The sequence below is a fragment of the Miscanthus floridulus genome, chromosome 13 (genome assembly GCF_019320115.1).
Source record: "Miscanthus floridulus cultivar M001 chromosome 13, ASM1932011v1, whole genome shotgun sequence".
NCBI classification, from domain to species: domain Eukaryota; kingdom Viridiplantae; phylum Streptophyta; class Magnoliopsida; order Poales; family Poaceae; genus Miscanthus; species Miscanthus floridulus.
Window position 1 is genome coordinate 9,358,580 of NC_089592.1, and position 23,200 is coordinate 9,381,779.

At 45.9% G+C, this 23,200-nt stretch overlaps 1 protein-coding gene, 1 long non-coding RNA gene and 1 pseudogene across 2 annotated transcripts; all 3 read left to right on the plus strand.

Moving 5' to 3' along the window:
• Window positions 1-9,981: 9,981 nt before the first annotated feature.
• On the plus strand, window positions 9,982-10,557 carry LOC136499184 (uncharacterized). The gene is made up of 3 exons (XR_010769931.1): window positions 9,982-10,012; window positions 10,102-10,299; window positions 10,389-10,557. It is a non-coding gene; the product is annotated as an uncharacterized lncRNA (long non-coding RNA).
• A 111-nt stretch (window positions 10,558-10,668) lies between these two features.
• LOC136499414 (uncharacterized) lies at window positions 10,669-11,612 on the plus strand. Its single transcript, XM_066495078.1, has 3 exons — window positions 10,669-11,028; window positions 11,116-11,313; window positions 11,508-11,612. The coding sequence occupies exons 1-3, from the start codon at window positions 10,669-10,671 to the stop codon at window positions 11,610-11,612; spliced, it is 663 nt and encodes a 220-aa protein (XP_066351175.1).
• Window positions 11,613-13,986: 2,374 nt separating this feature from the next.
• LOC136499415 (putative UPF0481 protein At3g02645) lies at window positions 13,987-15,342 on the plus strand (annotated as a pseudogene).
• The last annotated feature ends 7,858 nt before the right edge of the window (window positions 15,343-23,200 follow it).

Consider the following 23,200-nt stretch of genomic DNA (forward strand, 5'->3'; position numbering starts at 1 on the left):
ACAAATAGGATGCAAGCTGCAGACAAATAGATTGCAGGTCGGATGAAGAATAGGATGTAGTAGCTGCAACATCCAAATATTATATGAAATAGAGATAACTGGTAAGTGCATAGGCAAAAAAGTCATGAAATATAAATAACTGGTAATATTATATGAAATAAAAAGTTTCTAGCAGATCCTAAACAAGGTCACAACAGAAATTAGCATTTTAGTTTTCACCCATATAGAGCTACAGTTAGTTTTCACCCATATAAAATTAGAGTAGAGTGGAGTAGAGGAGAGGAGAGGAGTAGAGTGCAGTAGAGGAGAGTAGTAGTAGAAGAGGAGTGGTAGAGTAGTAGGAGAAGAGCAGGAGTAGTAGTAGGAGTAGCAAGTAGTAGTAATAGGAGTTGTAGGAGACCAACCAGCAGCCACTAGTAGTAAGAGTTGATAGAAGACAGAAGATAATAGGTAGCAATAGTAGTAAGTAGAGAGAGGAGTAGTAGGAGTAGCAAGTAGTAGTAGGAGCAGCTGGCCAGCAGCCACCAAGTAGTAGTAATAAGAGTTGTAGGAGACCAACCAGCAGCCAGCAGCCAGCAGCCACTGGTACATGGGCAAATCAATGATTTCGCTCATGCTAACCACATTTCTATGTGGCAGCAATCCTACATTTAGCTCGATTCTATGTGGCAGCAATCCTTACGCCTAAAAGTAGAAAAAGGATGCCACTTGCTATTTTGATGAAAGGAAGAGTATTCCAACACCTAAACTGAGCACCTCCACCCTAAACTGAGTATTCCATCCTTGCAGCCAAATCAAATTGTTGTGAAACAAATTGAGAGCAAAGCACATGAGATAAGGTACCATCGATCAGTTCCTGCTAAAACAATTCGTATTCTAAACACATTTCTAACCCAATCACCACTATAGCAAGAGGATGCCACTTGCTATTTCACAGAAAGGAAGCGTGTTCTAACAGCTAAAATGAGAACCTCCCAATCTCAGCTCTCATATTCAAAATCATGAAATCGACTTCTAAAATTGGTTGAATCTGTTGGAATACTTTGATTTCCTACTGTTTCAAGGGAGTGATTAAATATCTAGGCTGCAGTCAGCCCCATGGGGGCAAACAGTCAAACCACACTGGAAACATATAACTTTCAGAAATAAAGCATGAAAATTGATAAATTTTGATTCCAAGTAGATATAGTTTCAGAGAGTTTACTATAGAAAAAAACATATTTCAGTTCAATTGGTTGCCTGGGTAAAAACAAAAGTAGGTGTGAAGAAAAAACAAAAGTGGTGTGAAGAAAATTGTATGTGCACCTAGAAGTAAATCAGCCAAGTCATATAAAAAGTCTATCTATCTATATGAATGGTAAAGTACCTATATGAGCGTCGGTGGCTCATTTGCACGCGGACGCGTGGTCTATGACTTTTTGCAGAATCAAAATCAGCAGAGCTCTCGACCAACGACCAACAGCAAGATAAATAAAACCCTAGATAGAACCAACACACAATTCGTCTAAATGCATCTCCCAGCAAAGGATTCAAGCTATTCGTCTAAATGCATTTTAGTTTCTAGCAGATCCTAAAGAAGGAGCGTACCGGCACAGGTGTTCAGAAGACGACGGTGAGCCGGAGTGGCGGGTGATGAGGTCGTCGAAGGGGTCCTGACGGCCGGTGGCCTGGCGAGTTGAAGCGGTCGAAGGTCCAGAAGCCGTAGGGGCGCGGCCGCGCTCACCCACCGCCGAGGAGCTCGCCTGTCGTCGGCGTGCGGGGGTAGGACGTCGGGGGCCGGGCGCGGGGCGCCGGGAGCCTGCGTCGTCGGCGCGCGGGGGCGGGCTCCAGGGGCCGGGGGCGGGACGCCGAGCGCCGAGGGCTGGTGTGGGCGGGCGCGGGACCGGCGGCGGGGCTGGCAGCGTGGGCAGCGGTGGAAACCCTAGCAGCCTGACGGCGTCGGAGGGAGAAGACAGCGCCCAGACGATGACTCCCGTGCGCTACCCTCCAATTTATACTAGGTATCATTTGTAGGGGCGGTTCCTGATCCAGCCGCCCCTACAAATAGATTTTTAGGGGCGGTTCCTGATCCAACCGCCCCTACAAATATTTTTTTAAATTATAAATTCTATATTTTTATATCATAAAAACACAATTATAAATTCTACATTTTGTTCAAACTTTCTCAAATGAAAAAATGGACTATATAAGGATTGTAGATCTTGATGAGATGAACAACCTTGTTATTCAGAGTTTTTCGATCTGAGGTCATTTAGTGTCTCATTTGAGCAAGTTTGACCAAGTCAAATTTGGTCAAATAAAAAAACAACACTTTGACTCTAGTATTATGAACTCTAAATAACTTCAAATTGAAAAGTTTTGAATACCAAGTTTGATCATCTCAGCAAGATCTACAATTGTTGTTTTGGTCAACTTTCCATTTGAGAAAGTTTGGACGGTTCAAATTTGTGATTTTTAAATTTCGATGCCTACAAACTAGTTTTCAGAAACCTAGGTTATCTCAAATTGAAAAGTTTTGAATACCAAGTTTGTTCATCTCATCAAGATATACAATCCTTATATAGTACATTTTTTCATTTGAGAAAGTTTGAACAAAATGTAGATCAAATTTGACAAGTGTGTGACATAGTTTCAGACAGTCTATATGAGATTCAAGAATTTGTGACTAGTGTTTGATAAAACTTTCTCAAATGGGAAAATAAGCTATGTAAGGATTGTAGATCTCGATGAGATGAACAACCTTGTTATTCAGAGTTTTTCCATCTGAGGTCATTTAGTGTCTCATTTGAGCAAGTTTGACCAAGTCAAATTTGGTCAAATGAAAAAACGACACTTTGACTCTAGTATTATGAACTCTAAATAACTTCAAATTGAAAAGTTTTGAATACCAAGTTTGATCATCTCAGCAAGATCTACAATTGTTGTTTTGGTCAACTTTCCATTTGAGAAAGTTTGGACGGTTCAAATTTGTGATTTTTAAATTTCGACGCCTACAAACTAGTTTTCGGAACCCTAGGTTATCTCAAATTGAAAAGTTTTGAATACCAAGTTTGTTCATCTCATCAAGATATACAATCCTTATATAGTACATTTTTTCATTTGAGAAAGTTTGAACAAAATGTAGATCAAATTTGACAAGTGTGTGACATAGTTTCAGACAGTCTATATGAGATTCAAGAATTTGTGACTAGTGTTTGATAAAACTTTCTCAAATGGGAAAATAAGCTATGTAAGGATTGTAGATCTCGATGAGATGAACAACCTTGTTATTCAGAGTTTTTCCATCTGAGGTCATTTAGTGTCTCATTTGAGCAAGTTTGACCAAGTCAAATTTGGTCAAATGAAAAAACAATACTTTGACTCTAGTATTATGAACTCTAAATAACTTCAAATTGAAAAGTTTTGAATACCAAGTTTGATCATCTCAGCAAGATCTACAATTGTTGTTTTGGTCAACTTTCCATTTGAGAAAGTTTGGACGGTTCAAATTTGTGATTTTTAAATTTCGACGCCTACAAACTAGTTTTTGGAACCCTAGGTTATCTCAAATTGAAAAGTTTTGAATACCAAGTTTGTTCATCTCATCAAGATATACAATCCTTATATAGTACATTTTTTTATTTGAGAAAGTTTGAACAAAATGTAGATCAAATTTGACAAGTGTGTGACATAGTTTCAGACAGTCTATATGAGATTCAAGAATTTGTGACTAGTGTTTGATAAAACTTTCTCAAATGGGAAAATAAGCTATGTAAGGATTGTAGATCTCGATGAGATGAACAACCTTGTTATTCAGAGTTTTTCTATCTGAGGTCATTTAGTGTTTCATTTGAGCAAGTTTGACCAAGTCAAATTTGGTCAAATGAAAAAACAACACTTTGACTCTAGTATTATGAACTCTAAATAACTTCAAATTGAAAAGTTTTGAATACCAAGTTTGATCATCTCAGCAAGATCTACAATTGTTGTTTTGGTCAACTTTCCATTTGAGAAAGTTTGGACGGTTCAAATTTGTGATTTTTAAATTTCGACGCCTACAAACTAGTTTTCGGAACCCTAGGTTATCTCAAATTGAAAAGTTTTGAATACCAAGTTTGTTCATCTCATCAAGATATACAATCCTTATATAGTACATTTTTTCATTTGAGAAAGTTTGAACAAAATGTAGATCAAATTTGACAAGTGTGTGACATAGTTTCAGACATTCTATATGAGATTCAAGAATTTGTGACTAGTGTTTGATAAAACTTTCTCAAATGGGAAAATAAGCTATGTAAGGATTGTAGATCTTGATGAGATGAACAACCTTGTTATTCAGAGTTTTTCCATCTGAGGTCATTTAGTGTCTCATTTGAGCAAGTCTGTGAATATGTAGTCTTACACACGTACACAAATATATAGTCTCACACGCATACACAAATATGTAGTCTTACACACGTACACAAATATATAGTCTCACACGCATGCATAAATGAAGCCTTACAAACACACACAACTAGCTAGCCCGCTGTAACGACTTTCCCATTAACACCTTTTCGTTCCCATGGCATTATATCTTTGGGGATGTTCTTTTCCACAACACTGATCTTCTTAGGAAAGTCTGTGAATAACGGCATCTCATCATAGTTATTGTAAGCTTCAACATCGTCCACGCCATCAACTCCAATAATGTGTTGTTTCCCGGAGGCAACCACGTGCTTTGTCTTCTTCTTCGGGGGGAGGTTACTTTGTGGGTCAGACATATAGAAAACTTGTGCGACACGTGAAGCGAGCACCCAAGGGTCATCTTGGTAGCCTAGATTCTCGAGGTCCAGGACTCTCAATCCGATCTCGTTCAGTTGGTGTTGTTTGATCCAGCGGCATCGAAACAGGGCCACCGTTATATCCCTTCCATAGTCAAGTTCCCATATCTCTTCAATGATGCCAAAGTATTGGATCTTTCGCCCTAATCCATCGAGAGCCTCTATTCGAACGCCGCTGTTTTGGTTCACATATTTACTATCCTTTGCGTGGGTATAGTACGTGTACCCATTGATATCATAAGTATTCCAAGATGTAACTTGTCTCGATGGCCCCTCCGCCAACCTACTGATGGTAATAGAGTCTATGGTTTCTCCAGGCGGTATGTTTTGGTCCTTCAACCATATAGTTAGTCGTTGCTTGTGCTGTTTCATGACCCAATCATCCGAACGGCCATTTCTCTCTGCCATAATGATAGCCAAGTGTTCATCAATATACGGTTGCATCAGTTGTGTACTTTGCAAGACACTGTAATGCGCCCGACTCACCTCTTTGTAATCATGGTCGATGAACACTTTTCTACCACTAGTGCCCTTCCCAGCCAGCCTACCCTTGTGACAAGAATCGGGTTTACCAATCCCTTTCTGTACTTTTAGGTACTCTTGACAGCACTCGACGACTTCTTCAGTACTATAACCCTCTATCATGGAGCCCTCTGGGTATGCTCGATTATGCACGTATCGACTTAAAACGGACATGAACCGCTCATAGGACCACATTTCATGCAAGTAGCAAGGGCCAAGCGCCTGTATCTGATGAACCATGTGAGTCATGAGATGTGGCATTATATCAAAAAAAGCAGGAGGTAAACACATCTCCAATTGGTTTTGTGTCTCCACCACAAATTCATGTAGGTCACTCAGCTCTTCCTTGCCAATCGTCTTCTGTGAGATCTTCGAAAAGAAGTAGCACATGCGGGTAATGGCCATTTTCAAGAACTCTGGCTTTATAGCCCTGATTGCAATAGGTAGAAACACTGTCAGCATCACATGGCAATCGTGAGCCTTGCAGTGTGTTATTGACAAGTCCTTCATCGACACTAGCTTCTTCACATTTGCTGAAAACCCAGTCGGGACTTTGATCCCCCTCAGGAAAGTGCATATAGCTCTCTTCTCGTCTGGTGTTAGGTTGAAGCACGCCGCGGGCAAAGTGTATTTTCCATTAGCCTCAGGTACCGGGTGAAGCTGTGGCATCATGTTTAGCTGCACCATGTCTTTCCGTGCTTTCAGACCATCCTTTGACTTGCCTGTGTCCATCAAGGTAGCAATGAGACTCTCAAAGACATTCTTCTGTACGTGCATAGCATCAATGGCATGGGGGACCTCCAAGTCTGGCCAATAAGGCAGATACTGAAAGAAGATCGATTGTTTCTTGAAAGGTACGCCTTCGATAGGAGGTGTGCTTCTATCTCTGTTCGTCCCATCTGGATTCTTCTTTCCATAGACGACGCGTATATTTTTCACCATTCTGTACACATGTTCTCCGTTATGACGTCTCTCCGGAGGGGGTTCAATCTCCAGGGCGTTGTCATAAAATCTAAAGAACAATTTGCTGCGGTACTTGTGACTTGTCTTTAAGAAGCGTCGGTTCCTTAGGTAAACTATCTTCTTGGATGCATCCAGGTACACCCATGTAGTACCATCCAAGCAAACCAAGCATCCCGTCTTCCCTTTGATCTGTCCAGACAAAGCAAACAACGCGGGGTAATCATTGGTAGTAACAAATATTATTGCTCTACATATGAAGTCCTCCTTTCGGAACGCATCGTACATCTGCTCCCCATGCCTCCATAGTCTCTCCATTTCTTGCATCAAGGGCTCGAGGAACACGTCTATATCAATGCCTGGTTGTTTAGGGCCAGAAATAAGAATAGTGAGGAGAAGGTACTTTCTCTTCTGACACAACCATGTTGGGATGTTGTACATGGTCCAGATCACTGGCCATGTGCTGTGGTTGCTCATCCTCTCATTGAAGGGATTCATTCCATCGGTGCTCAGGCCAAACCGTACATTCCTTGGGTCATCGCTGAATTCTTTGTGCTTCTCATCAAACCTTTGCCACTGACTACAATCAGCCGGGTGTGCAATCTTATCATCATCTACCTTGCGCTCATCATCCCACCATGTCATGAGTGCGGCTTCTTTAGGGTTTAGGAACATACGTCTCAAGCGGTCGGTCACTGGCAGGTACCACATTACCAGGGCAGGAATTCTTCTCTGCTTTGCATCGTTGCCTAATGGAGTGTCCTCTGGGGGCTGAGATTCTTGTACCACCTTTTTTGTACCCTTCTTATTCCTCTTTTTCCCCGTGGATGGTTCGTCCCCACCGTAAAGGTCATTGTTCTTGTACCGGCTGGCCCCACACCGGGGACATTTATCCAATGACTTGAACGTTTCACCACGAAAAAGTATACAGTGGTTGGGGCATGCATGTATTTTTTCAACCCCCATTGTCAATGGACTTATGATCTTCTTCGCTTGGTATGTGTTGGCGGGAACTGAGTTTGGTTGTGGCAGCACCCATGACAGGAGATGCAATAGATCATTGAAACTACAGTCTGACCAGCCGTACTTAGCCTTCAGGATGAGCAGCTCAAGCACGAAACGTAGCAATGTCCAATGTGTCGGACAACCCTTTTCAACACCATACACAGTCTCCTTCGATGCTTTTGTCACTCTTTCCAAATTTTCTAGACCTTTTGGGCTATTTAGTAAAATCTCTGGTCCAAGGGTTCGAATCATGTCATCTAAATCATCTTCAACTCCGACATGTGCTCCACCATCATTATTGGCACCACCTTCGTCGTTACCATCCCAACCACCAGCATCACCACCTTGTTCATTGCCAAACTCGAAATCCATTTGTGCATCAAGCTCGGCTGAATATTGGGACAGGGATTCTATGGTTTCATCGTCGTATTCCTCCTCATCCTCGTCGTTAACAATAACCATTTCACCATGATGAATCCACACTGTGTAGTCCTCAATAAATCCTCGTATAATCAAATGTGATCTGATGATAGTCACATCTGTCCATGCCATACGGTTCTTGCAATCTTTACAGGGGCAAATAATTGTATCCTTATTCTCTTTCAATGTCGTTGCATGCTTCGTTGCGGCTTCAATAAATTTATCCACCTCTTCACGGAAACCTGCCTTGAACCTTAACGAACCATACATCCAAGAGTTCCTGTACTCCATCTTTTACAACAACAATAAAATAAACATTAAAGGACTACTTATTCAGATATATATAAAAATTAATCAAAGTAATAATTATTTGAGAATAATTGTATATACCTCAGATATATATGAATATAAATCTAATATAATTACATGAAGCATACAAACACACCATGGTAGAGGAAAATTAATTAATGGCCCATTTATCCATAAATAATTAAAATACATATTTATTGATTACAATAAACAATTTCAAAGACAACAATTAGCAATAATTATACTTTACACAATATCTTTCGTATAAACCCTAGTCCAATTTTATCAAACATAAATTTACAAAAACGAAATTAATAAAAAAACCAAACCCTAGATCTAGATCACATGCACATGAAACATCCATAAAACTAACTAATGGTTCACTAAAATCAAGAAACATGGACCAAATAAGGGTATGATCTTGTTCCCCTCCCTAATTTACCCTAGTACATTTAAAAGTTGGGTCTAATTTGCTCATAAATAGCTCAAGCACCATAGAAGAGAGAGAAAAACAAAACTCTAATTATTCACTAATCAACCATTAAAACTTCAAAAAAAGTGTGGAATAGCATTTTCTTACCTTCTACAACCTCTCCACCAAAGGATTTGAGACCAAAACCTTCCCCCCTTAGTAGAGCAATTTTTGGGAGGTGCCCAAGCCCTCCCCAACTTTCTTTCACGGGTTGGAGTGAATGACCCGAGGAGGAAGAAGGTGCTGCTTCACTTTTATATGGGGTCATTTGTAGGGGCGGCTGGTGATTGAGCCGCCCCTACAAATAGAAGCTATAAATACGGGCCATTTTTAGGGGCGGCTCAATCACCAGCCGCCCCTAAAAATACCATTTCTAGAGGCGGCTGGTGATTGAGCCGCCCCTAAAAATCATACTCCATTTGTAGGGGCGGCTGGTGTCTGGGCACCCGAGCACGCCACTGTAGGGGCGGCTCCATCTCAAGCCGCCCCTACAAAAAAATTGAACCGTTGCTAAAAATCGTTTTCTACGTAGTGAGTTTTCCTGATCTATCTGAGCTGGTAGTTAACTAACCATAGAATCGATGCTATACGAGCGAGATCCATCCATCCCATCATCGTCAAATATATATAATGCATTTGCATGCATGCCCACGCACGCACGTACGTGGTGTATGCTTGCCTTTTAGTCGTTGCATCATCATCTCCACAGCATGGCTTTGTCGGGCACCATCATTAAGCTACTAAGTACATACTGATTATTAATCAGCATCGATCTAGTAGAGCGTGTAAATTTAGGATTTACTGGTTCAGTACTTTTCTGCAGTTGCACTTGTTTTATTCACTGTCTAAGCGGGTCATGTTTTGAAGCAATTACTTGGGCATGCAATGCAGGTGGTTCTGGATAACGGCCTCGTCTGGACGACCTTGCCGTCACCTTCACTTCCCCGTCCCTCGGTCGAGTAGAAGGTAAAACCATGGGTTGTCGGCCATCGCGCCGTTTTTTGATGTGGATGGCCTTCGTGCCTCCCATTGTTGATGTGTCGGCCTTTGTGCCGTGAATGTGGGTGTTGGCCATCGAGCCGATTTTTTTTGCAGGTTTTGGAAACCTCCCCGTACAGGGGAGGTTCTGCCGAAATTTTTAACTTATACCCTTTTTTTTTGCAGAGCAAAGGACGTCAAAGGAGCTTCAGAGTAGTCGATTGTCCTCGTCGGCGCTGCGACTCTCCACTGCCCCGACTCGCCACTGCCCCGCTACCCTGTCTCCACCGCCACCTTAGGTATAAACAACCTCTACTCCTGTATCTTTGTCGTAGACTGCGTAAACCAGTTAGGCGTCTCCCGTCCGAAAGAGATACGGTTGGAGGCATGCAGATCACTGTGTGTATCTGACCGTATCTGTTTCGGATTGTCCACGTTTTTTGGACAGCCCGCGTATGCGTAGATGAGGTCAGTTTCCATGCTCCGCTCCGATCCGAGCCAGAATTTCGGCAGCAAGCAGGAGCGGATACTTGCTGAGTTTTGGGTAAGTTCCTCTCGCACAACATTAATCAATCCTTCACATTGAATTCTATTTTTTTCAAATAACGATTGGATATATCATCTTTTATGCAGAGGTTTTTCAGGGCCGAAGAAGGAACCGAGGGCCTCGCTGATCGTGTGGCGCATGCAGCCTGTAGGAAGTATGTCACCGACATGTTTCACGAGGCGCGCGTCCAGGCCCACATAGACTACTACGCGTCGGCTCGTAGAATGACAGTCACCAAGAGGGAGGCTCGACAGATGACGCTGACCCAGGAGCAGTACCTTGAGGTACATGAATAACATTGATATTGTTTTGTTTTTGAATTAAATATGTTCAATTTCATCTTCATATATGTCAAACACTCGTTGACATGTAGGTGATTCCCTGGTGGTGCCGAGCGCATGCCGACGCCTGGACAATGATCGTGGCTAGGTGGTTCACGCCGGCCTACATAGAGAAGCACGAGTCTCAGCGGGCACTGCGTATGCTCAGGCCAGCTGCCACTCACCATCAAGGCAGCAGGAGTCTCCCCGGATTCAAATCAGCATATGTAAGTGATTTTTCTTCTATTTAGTTTCACGCTTAACGTATGCCTGATTGCTCACCACCTGCCGCCTTTCTCGCAGGAGGCTGCGCACCCGGACGAGGATGTCTCGATGTTCACGGCGTGGGCTATGTCCCACCAGACCAGGGTGGCCGGCGATGTCACCTGGGACCCGGCTGCCCCTCGCGAGGCATACTCCGACCCTAACGTGTACACTAAAGTCCAGGAGTACACGTTGGCGGTACAGCAGCGGCACGGGCCAGAGTACGACGTCCGCACCGAGCCCATTGATGCCGAGGCCATCATGAGGCTCGGTGGCGGCAGGAAGCACGGCCGGACGTGGATTGCGAACGCCGCCATCGACCCCACCACTGTTCCCACTCTGAGCCAGCTCCGAGCACAGAGCACGAGTTCCAGCCAGCCCATACGCTCACGGCCTACTCCGACACTGCAGCGGGTCGATGCGCTCGAGGTAATTCTTGTTTTACTCGTCGTAAATTAATATTCTCACACTTGAGTTAGTTTTGCATTACTGAAATATTGGAGTGCAATATTGCAGGCCCAGAACAACGAGAAGACGGCGCAGATCACGGCCCTCACTGCTCGGCTGGAGGCTGAGCAGGCCGCTCGGGAGGCCCAGGAGGTCAGGATTGCAGAAATGATGCAAATCATGCAAGCTCTTGGGCAGAAGACGGGTGTGCCTGTGCAGATGTCAGCTCCTCCGCCTCAGGTGCCGCACGCGTTTGCAGCTACTCCTGTAAGCGTTAAAGTTCACTTCTCGCTTGTGTGACATAGAAACCCAGAGAACACTAGCTACTGATTTGCTTGCATGACATAGAAACCCAGACAACACTAGCTATAAAAAATTTGATAGGTTTCTGTCTAAATACTAAAACTGTAGTCCTAGAATAATTACTGCAATCTCACATAAGCATATAATTGTTTGTGCAGCCTCAGTCGGCGGGTTCCAATAACCCCCCTCGTGCGTCACCTGATTCTGGAGGCTTCGTTACACCACCCTCGACGCAGAGGCCAGACGGTTGGGAAGGTTGGTGATGCAGAGGCCAGACGGTTGGAGAGGTTGGCCAGCCTCAGTCGGATTTGAACTTGTGGACTTGACACTTGAGTTAGATTGTGGACTTATGGAATTGTTGAATTTGGACTTGTGATGATACATGTGATATCTGTGAGATATATGTGATATTTGTGAGATATATGTGATGATTGTGATATTTGTGGGATATTTCTGCTGTTGAATATATATATATATATATTTTGTCTGCATGGAAAGCAAGAAACAGGTGGAATGTTGAAAATTTTCACTGGTCTTTGCCGAGGGCCTTGACCATAGCCCTCGGCAAAGAAAATCCCAGGAAAAATTAAAAACAAGTCTTTGCCGAGGGCCTTAACCATAGCCCTCGGCAAAGAAATTCCCAGGAAAAATTAAAAAGTAGGTCTTTGCCGAGGGTTTTGAACACAGCCCTCGGTAAAGAAATTCCGAGACAAAAATAAAAACGTAGGTCTTTGCCGAGGGCCTTCGATATAGCTCTCGGCAAAGAAATTCCGAGAAAAAAAAAGAAAATAGGTCTTTGCCGAGGGCCCTGCGGTATAGCTCTCGGCAAATAAATTCCAAAAAAAAGCTCTTTGCCGAGGGCCTGTATGTCAGCCCTCGGCAAAGACACCGTGGAAAATAACCGCAAACCTAACGACTACTTTACTTTGCCGAGGGCCTCCGTTAGCCCTCGGCAAATACTATGCCGAGTGCCCGATAAAAAGCCCTCGGCAAAGAGTCCTTCGCCGACGTTTTTTTTCCCGAGGGTTCTTCACCGAGGGCTGCCCTCGGCAAATCCTTCGCCGACGGCTGAAGAGCCTTTGCTGAGGGCTTCAGGCCCTCGGCAAAGACCCTGCGTCCAGTAGTGCGTGTAAGGGCATAGGAGAGACCAGACTGATAAATCTTGACAAAATCACAAAATATAGTGCCTCATTATCGATGGACACGTTTTTGTGACTAAAGGAATAATCAGCTATAAACGCAGCACCCACACAAAGAGTTAGGAACTTGAAACCACATAGATAGGTTAGAGCATCTCCAACAGAGAAACTAAATATGACCTCTACTCTACTTTTTGGTGTCGTAGAAAAAAAACCATAATCCAAGAGGCTCTAAATCAATTTCCTACTTTATGGAGGCGTCCAAATCTCCCCCTCATCCTTATCTTCGAGGGGGTGCTACTAGAGAGTTCTCTATTTATTTTTAGGATTTTTTGCACCAACTTACTCCCACATGTTTTTCCCATCTAAACTCGATCTTTCCCACCCCGTCGCCCTATTCTCCTCCCCTAGCGGAGCCCCTTAGCCCGATGCATCTTGTCGCACTATTCTCCTTCCCCCCGTGTGGCTCCCAGGTGAAGCCCTTAGCCGGCGCGGCTCACTTCCCCGGCACTCGTCCCATCCTGACGAGGCCCATTAAATGTGGCTCTCTCCTCCAGGTAAGGCACTCAACCCCACCGTAGCTCGCCTCCCCATGTAGTCTATCTCCGGTGCTCCTCACCCTCTGTGTGCCATGCATCTCCGGTACTCCTCCCCTCCTCTTCTGCCCCCTAGCTCAGTTGATTGGAAAGACGGTGGATATGGCTGAATGATGAGTGGGACCCATACGCCAATGTCTACTAGAATGAATTTGAGGGCTACTACCACAATATTTGTATAAAACAGATCTTAAAGAATTGGCGGAGCTCTTGAAACAAAAGTAGAGGTCATTGTTTTAGGGCTCACGCCGAAGTTGCTTAGCGTGGTGGTGAAGTTTGTTTAATCCAGGCGTATGCTTCAGCCATCTTGCGTAGGTCTATTATCTATATATAATGTACTAGATCATAGATCCACAGTTTGGTCGATGCACCTTGTGAGGTTTTCTCCTCCAGCGACCAGCTCCAAGCCTCCAATATGGAGATCGGCGCTGCTAGCCAGGGCTGTGCCGGTAAAATCCAGGGTCTTGTTCCAAACTTTAAAATAGGCCCTACCAGCCGAGCTAAATAGAACAATAATAGCATGTACATAGCATTGCGATAAATTAAGAATGGTACATATTCAACCCTTGGCAGCCTCCACTCTTAAGTCATGTGCGGATGGCGATTCAGTCACTCGGCATCGGCCTGCTTGATTGGCAATATGGAGACGCTTAGATGGGACGACGGGCCGATACAGGCCAGATGGATTTTGTAACGCCACTAAGAAGAGACGCAACGTTGGCAGCGAATCCTATAGAGTCGGAGCCATAATTTTTTAGGCCCTACGAATGGGAAGCCCCGTACAGTCGCACGTCTTGCACATGCATGGGGCACGGCCCTGCTGCTAGCAGTCCACCAGACGCAAAAACTGTACCTATCCCTGTAGCAGCCGCACAAGAAATGACATTAGAGGCTGCACAAAACAGCGGAGAGAGTGGAGACCCGCATCTCAATGAGCCCTGCCATGATCCACAAGTTCCCTCGTAGGCTACGAGGGCTCGGCGGCGAGGACAATCGGTACGTGGTGCCCGGCGTGGTGGCCATTGGCCCGTATCACCACGGCCTGCCCCACCTACAGGAGATGGAGGAGGTAAAGCACGCCGTGGCCTACAGGATGTGCAGGGGCTCGGGCCGCTCCGTCGACGATGTCTACGGGAAGATCGTCTCCATCGCCAGCGACGCCCGCCGCTGCTACGACGCTGACGACGCGAAGGTTAAAGGCCTGAGCGACGCCGAGTTCGCGACTATGATGTTCCTGGACGTCTGCTTCCTTCTGTGGTTCATGTCCAGCGGCGACGACGACCCGCTGTTAAAAGGGTGCGCCATTTCGGCCGCACCTAGCTTCCTCATGGACATTTCAATGCTCGAGAACCAGATCCCTTGGCTGGTTCTCGAGGTCCTAATGGAGTTCTGGCCCGTGGACATGGATTCCCTTGTTTATTTGGAGACGATGATTGCGTTTCTCTTGTGTGTAAAGGAAAAGATGGTTCCCTCATGGATCATGAGGTCCCAGAGATTCCTTCACACTTTCCTAGAGAAGTGCAGGCACGTCGTCGTCCCTGGACAGAAGACAAATACTGATGGTGAAACAAGAAGCATCACAAGCCATGGAAGAAACCTCAGGCCGCCGCATCTCCTAGGCCTTATGAGATTCATTCTCATACATGGCATGCCTCCTCAAGAGAGAGGGAGCGAGGATGGAGACAACTCAGACGAGGTATGGCTGTCTACTCTATCCAGCAGCGCCTTGGATCTGGCACAGATAGGTGTCAAGGTGACGGTCAGCACGGCCGGACGATTTGCGGACATGAACGTTCGGAAGAAGTCCGTCTTCGGCGAGCTCTCTGTCTCCGGTGTTCATCAATGACGTCATGGCCTGTTACCTCGTCAACTTGGTGGCGCTAGAGTCGGCCGGGGCTAGTACCGCCGCCAGCTTTATGTCTGATGGCTACGTCGTGAGCTCGTACCTGTCGGTGCTGGCGATGCTCATGGACAGTGAGGAGGACGTGCACGAGCTCCGGAGGCGGGGCTTGCTGTGCAGCCACTTCAGCAACACGCAGACGCTTGCCTTCTTCAAGGGCTTCGGCCAGCACCTTCGCCTGGGCCACAACTACTTCTGCATCGTAAGAGATATCCAGGAGTACATGCGCCGGAGGCCGGTGAGGATCGCTGTCCACAAGTTCGTCTACAATAACTACAAGCTCATCGCCGCCGTCCTGTCTATCGCCGGTGTGCTCGTCGGCATCTTTAAGGCCATCTATTCACTCAAGCAACCTTAGACGCATCACGTGCGGTGCGTGGTCCTCTGTCCTCCTTTGCTTATTCTCATCATATACTGTACGCACGTTTCATGCATATATATTTGCATTGCATCGGTCGCATTTCTTATTTTCTCATAGTAAGTAATTGATAAAATCAGCATGCATGCATGCATGTGATTTTTATATCCTATATGGTGTGTCTACGTGACATGTAGGATATCGGTCGCATTTCTTATATGCTGTGATAATTGATAACCATGTTAAAAATAATCTTAGTTATAACAGGATCGTCTTATCTTTCCCCAAACATGACCACTAACATAACTTAGTGTGGAAATTCATCTCATCTCATTCCATATATGCCTATGTAGACATAGTAGAGTTGATGTAGGTGAAGTAGAAGTACTATCTTGATAAAGAACTTGATGTAGATGTAGACCAGCAGTCTCCTAGCCTCTTGGAACATGAGTCGTGCTTCCAAACCTCTTGCAGTGTCTAATTGATCGGTTAGATGGGTTTAGGTGTCGAGGGAAAAGACTTGATGGGGACATGATTCTCGATCTTCCGTTAGGTGAAGATAACAACTATCGATTTGGTTGGAAAGCGACATACCGATCCGACTTCAGATCAAAAGACCTGACCCCCCTGCAACCTTAGCAACACGTCTCATCTAGTTATCAAGCGTGTCACAATCCGATTGACCTCGCTGAGAAGGCTAATCCATGCTATGAATGAAAGACACAAGCAAGAACAAGAAAAAACACAACTCAAGTAAAGTGATAATTGCAGATAAATGATAAAGCGCTCGAATTTGGGGTCTCACAAACCGATAACGGTGACTATTCAAAGATAGATTGGTCTAAAGCAAAACTCAAACTCTAACTTAGACTATGTCTACTGAATATACAGTCTAAGGGGCTGTCAAGGACCCCTATTCACGTCCCTAAGAAGTCCTGAGACGTTATAGGGCCTAAATGGCCCAAAAGACGACAACGCAACACCCTAACAGATTTCGGGTGTCCACTTGTTTCGATGATTCCTGTTGATTCGAGGAATTTTAATGTGGGACTAGCGCCATTAGTTAGTTTATAAGCTTATAAAATCATCTTTCCATCATCCATAGGTAGAACGTCAAAAACAGAGTCCGTATGTGACTTAGGCATCCGTTTTAGTGTGGGCTGCTCCTGGAGTCCGAGATGGACTCGAACTTAATGCGGATTGAGCCTCCAACTTGGCTTGGAGGACTCGAACTTGATGTGGATTGGGCCTCCAACTTGGCTTGGACGCTCTTGCTGGCCTCCTAAGGAGGTGGGCAAGTGGGAGGACGTCCAAGGGCTTCTTTGATGTGTTCTGACTTGGGCCCAAGGTCTCAAAGGTGAATAACAAGCCCACAACAACGTCACAGTACCCCACAGAAACAACGACAACTTATCATGATGATTTGAAGACCTTGTCGACATGATATTGAGGTGAGATTAGATCCATTTGAAAGCCGACTGGAGGAGGGATCCGCGCCGGCTGGATCTGGGTGGAGGGAGGCACCGCCAGTTGGATCTAGGTGGAAAGAGGCGGCGCCTATTGATCTTGCACGGGGAGTCGCCATCGTCTTTGGGGGGAGGAGTTGTAGCGAAGGGGAAGGGAGAGGAGAGGCACTCGGAGACCCGAACAGGAGAGGATGCGCGATGAGTCGAGCGTGAGAGATCGGGGTACGCTAGAGTTAACCATTTTTTCGGGTTCATGGTATTTACGTCAGTGATGCAGATTCAGTTCACGCGTATGTGAGTAACCATTTATGCTACGGACGTGTTTTATTAATCCGCGTCTCTGTAATATATGTCCATAGAAGATTTCTTTTCTAGAGATAACATATTAGAGACGCGTTTCAGTAAGACGCGTCTGTACACATTATAGACACGTTTTGTTTCTGCGTCACTAAATTAGGTGTCTTCTTTTTGCAAGTTTGGCATAGTGGGTACTGGTTGATGGTTTCGTCCAAAGCACAACTGCTAATAAAAAAGCAGCAGCGTGCACATTTTGCTTGCAAACTCAAACAAACGGCCGGCGCCAAACGCCAAACGCCAAACGCCAAACGCCAAACGCCAGCTCAGCCCAGCCCACAGCCTTAGTGGATCTCGATGCAAACATACAAGAACCCTACTGGTGCTACTGCATGCATGGTGATGGTAGCTTGGCAGTTGGCGGCATACACAGAAAACGCACATGCATGCCCTTTCCACCTGACCTCGGCGCCATGGCTTTTGTCATTGAGAAAACACGTCTCGGCGCTATGGCCAATGGCGCCGAGGTCTTGGCGGGGCGTCGGACGTGGCGGTGACCTGGCGCTGACGTGGACAAGGCCTCGGCGCCATAGATGTTGGCGCCGAGCTCGTCGCCGTAGATTTTAGGATCGAGCTGTTACCCTATAGATATTGACGTTTGAAATGAAACAAGTATAATTATTTCGAGGAACATGCAACAATGCCATTGTGGTTTAGCTGATTAGGACGTGCGCGACTTAGCTCAAAAAAGACCTGAGTTCGAACCCGAGCGCTAATTCTTTTTTTGCTATATTTTTATAAGCATTTTTCGGCTTCCTGACTCAGTCGCTCAGTCGCTCTCTTCTCATATCATATCAAACACAGCATAACCATCATGTGCAAGCTAAGTGCAGCAAGGCTTCCTGACTCCAGCACTGATTGGGTCGATTCCATCGAACTGAGCTGACACACACAGTAGGAGTATAAAATTACGAGTATGTGTCATGTGTGCACAGGTGGATTCGTACATATATTTGCAGTAAAAAAAACGGAGAGACGACGACACCGATCGATGGTCCAGTCTCTAGCTATAGCAGGCTGATTAATTGTAAGGACGACGGACCGCGACACGGACGGTCAGACGTCGTTTTTCTCCAAGACTCCAAAGGGTGCGGCAGCTGCCACGTTTGTTTAACAACGGGCCACGCACTTCACGGGAGCCAAAGTTTAGAATCTTTTTGCTGTTTCCGGCTCACAAGTCGCCATAGTACTCATTGTTATTTCTTTGGGTTCCCGTCGCCATACGCATGCATGAATTATTGCTACGTACTTATTTATTCACCCGTACCCACTAAAAAACCCGGTTTAAGACAAGCTAAGGGTCCATTATTGATTCCCATCGACATTATTGGTATGATTAAATGTTGGACCCAAGGTTTGGATTCCAACTTGCCGAAAAATGCTTATAAAAATATAGCAAAAAAAATTCAGCGCTAGGGTTTAAACCTAGGCAATTGAGCTAAGTCGCGCGCGTCCTAACCAGTTGAACCGCAATGACGTTGTTGCATGTTCCTCGGAACAATTATACTTGCTTCATTTCAAACGCCAAGATCTATGGCACCGAGGCCTTGTCCACATCGGCGTCAAGACACCGCCACGTCCGACGTCTCATCAAGACCTCAGCACCAATGGCCATGGCACCAAGACGTATTTCCTCGGCTTCAAAAGCCATGGCGCCGAGGTCAGGGCCTGTAAACGAAAATCAAACTACTAGAGGTCTATTTGTGAATATTTTTCAAAAAAAAGGGCTGAAAAATAAAAAAATCAGGCCCACAGCCTTAGTGGATCTCGATGCAAACATACAAGAACCCTACTGGTGCTACTGCATGCATGGTGATGGTAGCTTGGCAGTTGGCGGCATACACAGAAACCGCACATGCATGCCCTTCCCACCTCTAAAATTTAGTTTATGTGAAATCGAATATTTGGACACTAATTTGCAAAACTAAAAAAACTAATGGTATAGATTAAGACTAATTTGCGAGATGAATCTATTAAACCTAATTAGCCTATGATTTGACAACGCTGTGCTACCGTAAACATGTGCTAATCATGAATTAATTATGCTTAATAGATTTATCTCGCTAATTAGTCTACTTCTATGTAATTAGTTTTATAATTAACTCATACTTAGTTCTAGCATCAAACATAACTTTACCCTGGATCCCAGCAATAGCGATCAACGACGGGGAGCCGCCAGCAGCTGGCCAGTGACCGCCGACCACTAACCAGTCAGCCGTGTCGCGAGTGGCGACAGCGAGATATTTTATATTACCTCTCTGCGCTGCTGACCCAGTGACCCCATGCGAGATGCCACTCCTCCTGTCCATATCGACCATATCTACTATCGTAGCATTGCATTGTACTATTGTAAGTACTTCTACTGTCCTACAAAACATGGGAAGCAAGAGCAAGAGCAAGAGCAGGAGCAGCGTTGGTGATAGGAAATGGAAGGCTCCACCGGCGGGGTTCGGATCGTGTCCAGGCGTCTCGTCCGGCCAGAGCAGGCCGCGGGCTCGCCGGACGACAGCGCGCCGTCGGAGCCGGAGACCATCCACTTGACACCGTGGGATCTCCGCATGATCACGGTAGACTACATCCAGAAGGGACTGCTCCTGCCCAAGCCATGGACAGCAGGAGGAGGAGCACAGCTCGTGGACAACCTCGCTTCGTCCTTGGCACCAACACTTTCAGCCCGGGTCGCTCGGGGGCTTCATGAGGGTACAATACTAAATACTACCACTACTGGATTCAGGCGTTTTGCCGAGTGCCTAATGCACTCGGCAAAGGCTACTTTGCTCTCGGCAAAGCCTTTGTCGAGGGCAGCACTCGGCAAAGAGCCTCCGGTAAAAAATCCGTCGACAAAGAATTCTTTGCCGAGCGCTTTTTATCGGGCACTCGACAAAGTCTTTGCCGAGTGCAATCTCGGCACTCGACAAAGAAAAGTGACCGTCACGGCACCGGTTCCGTTAGCACATGCTTTGCCGAGTGTCATGTTAGAGGCGCTCGGCAAAGATTTTTTATTTTTTTTTTCAAAATTTCTTTGCCGAGTGCCCTACCGGGGAGGCACTCGGCAAAGATTTTTTTTAATAATTTCTTTGCCGAGTGCCCTGCCAGGTCGGCGCTTGGCAAATATTTTTTATTTTTTTTCGTAATTTCTTTGCCGAGTGCCAGGGTTAGGGCACTCGGCAAAGAGGCTAATTTTTTTTTGATTCTATATTCACAAACACAGCATATAAGAGATATATATAACATCTGTGACATCACAAACACAATATAGCGCATATATATCACATCCATCTCATCACAAAGGCAATACCACATATATATCACATGTCGATCACACAATATCTCACATACACAACATCACAAGCATAATAGGTCCAATATCCATCGAAACAAGTCGATAGTTGATCACAGTGCATCACATGTCTATCAAGCAGTGAAAAAGAGATACAAACTACCGATGGGGAGGAAACTGAGTGCTTGGTGAAGGAAAAGTGCCGTCGCCTGCTTGCGTCTGAGATGGGTTATTCGAACCCATCGACGGAGGCTGCATAAAGGACAAGAGATTGCATCTGTTAGAGTGGTCATCTAATGAAAGCACTAGTCGAAGCAATTTGGTTTCATACTCACAGGACTAGCTATAACTGGCGGTGACGGTGGAGCGAACTGCGGCACAGCTACACCGTGCATTTGCCCAAAGGTCTTCAGGAACATCGTAATCTCCGCCAGCTGCTTGGCCTGCCTTTCCCGCTCGGCCCGCTCGTCCTGTCTTTCCCGCTCGGCCTGCTCGGTCCTCGCCGCCAGGTCCCGCAGCTCCTGAGCCATCCTCTCGTTATCGGCCTGCAACATTTCAATCGAATGTTTCAGTAATGCAAAGGTAACTAAGTTATTTAAAGATCAATGTACGAAGAGTTAAACGGGACTAACATAGAGTGCGTCGACCCGCTGCTATGAAGAGGACGGCCGTTGGCGTATGGCCGGGCCTCCGCTCGGGGTCTGTGCTCGGATCTAGGAGAGGGAGTGAATCTCGCTGGGCTTGAGGGTGCCATCGCTTATCCAGTACCGCCCATGCTTCTTGCCTTGTCCGAGCCTCATGACCATCGCGTCCCATCGATGTTGTCGGTGCTCGGATCCTAGTCTGGCCCATGGACCGACCTTGCCTCCGACGCGTACGAACTGATGCGGGTGTGGACGCTCGGGTTGTTGTAGGACTCGGGCGGGTCATCCGGGGTGAAGGTGACAGCGGACGTCGCCTTACCCTTGCGGGCCAGACCATATGCCATGAAATTGGAGATGGACTGCCCACCATGTGACGCCCACTGCGAGAAAGACAACAAGATGATTAGAAGAAACATGCAGAATGGAGCGTAAGAATACTAAAAATTCACGTACCCATGCTTGCTTGTACGCGCCGAGGCTGCGGCTGCCTTGATGGTGTGTGGGGCCTGTCGCTGCCATACGCCGCTCCCGCCCCGCCTCGTGGTCCTGGATATAACCCTCCGTGAACCACCTATCCATGATCATCTCCCAGCAGTCCCGATACGACTCTCACCACCATGGAATTGTCTACATGTCATAAAGAATTTGAGATGTAAGAAGACCAAATTAAAGCTACTTAATCTCAAAACGAATCAGTATTATTATTCTTCATTTACCTCAAGGTACTGTTCCCGGGTCAGCGTCCTCTGTCTTGCCTGTGTCTTGGTGATCTTCTCACCAAGGTGCGTGGCGTAGTACTTGACGATGCAAGTGAGGCGCTCCTCGTAGTGCATGTCGGTGATTCGTTTCCTGGCACTTTTCACCATCACCTTCTCCGCCCTGTCCTCCTGTCCCTCTTCACATCTGAAAAAAGTCTGCAGACAGACACAATGTATCAATTCATTATGTCAAAAAAAGTCAAATGAATGCGATGTATTGATCAAAGTTGTGCGAGCGAGACTTACCCAGAACTCTCTCCTCACCCGCTCCTGCTTATCTCCACATGCGTCGGGGGCATCTTTGTAGTGGTCCCACGATTTGGCCGGCTCAATGTTCCCCTTGTGCGTGACAATGCCGGGGTAAAAGTGCCTGCACACAAGACCCAGGATGTGGTTGGGGTTGCATGAGTCACTAGGCGACACAACCAGCCAGTGCCTGCACAAGTCATTAACAAACATTATTAGTTTCTCTAACAATTTTCAACAGGTTATATGAAGTAGCTGTGATAAAATCTAAAGTTACTTACCTGTCCCCCTGGGGGCGGATCACTGGGCGTAGGGGAAGAAGCGGAGGCGCAGGGAGTTTCGAGGGACCTTGCAAGTAGATCCTGGCCACAACAGAGGAGTCTGAACCAGCTATGCCTCCAGCCTCGCCGCCCTGTTGTGCCTCGTCTCCCTCGTCGTCCGTCTGTCGAACTAGCTCCTCCTCGTCCGAGGAGTCCGGGGTATGGCGCTCCTCCTCCGGCACGTCACGCGGCCTAACTAGAGGAGGCCGGCCCCTCCTGCTGCCGCTGCCGCTACCGCTGCTCCTGGCCCTCTGCCTCCTCCTGTCCGACGACCCCTCTTCTACATCCGGATCTACATCGCGTGCCCTCATGAACCTCGAGTTCACGTTCCTTGGCACATGACTGCCCGCCATCTTTGTTCAATCACCTGCAATTAAAAAGAAACAAACAAGACATATTAGTACATGTGTTAAAAATAGATGCTAAATAAAAAAACAAAACACGATTACAAAATAACATAGTATTACATGTATTAGAAGTAATCATCATTATTGGGATTATCTGGATCATATGTCTCGTCATCACTATCAAAATTGTCCAAATAAACAACACTGTCCGAAGGTTCAATGTTGCCTTCATCGTCATCGTCTAAATGTAATCGCTCAAGCATTTCTATGTCCTTGGCATTTTGCACCTCATCTCCTTCTTCCTCGTCATCGACCCTTTCATTGTCTACTTCCATTCCGATCGCCTCGGTTAAGTCTATCACCAACCCCCTAGTAGCCCATCTTCTTGATAGAACTCTCCTTCATATGTGTTTGGGTTGAAGTTGTAATCTTCATCGTTTGGG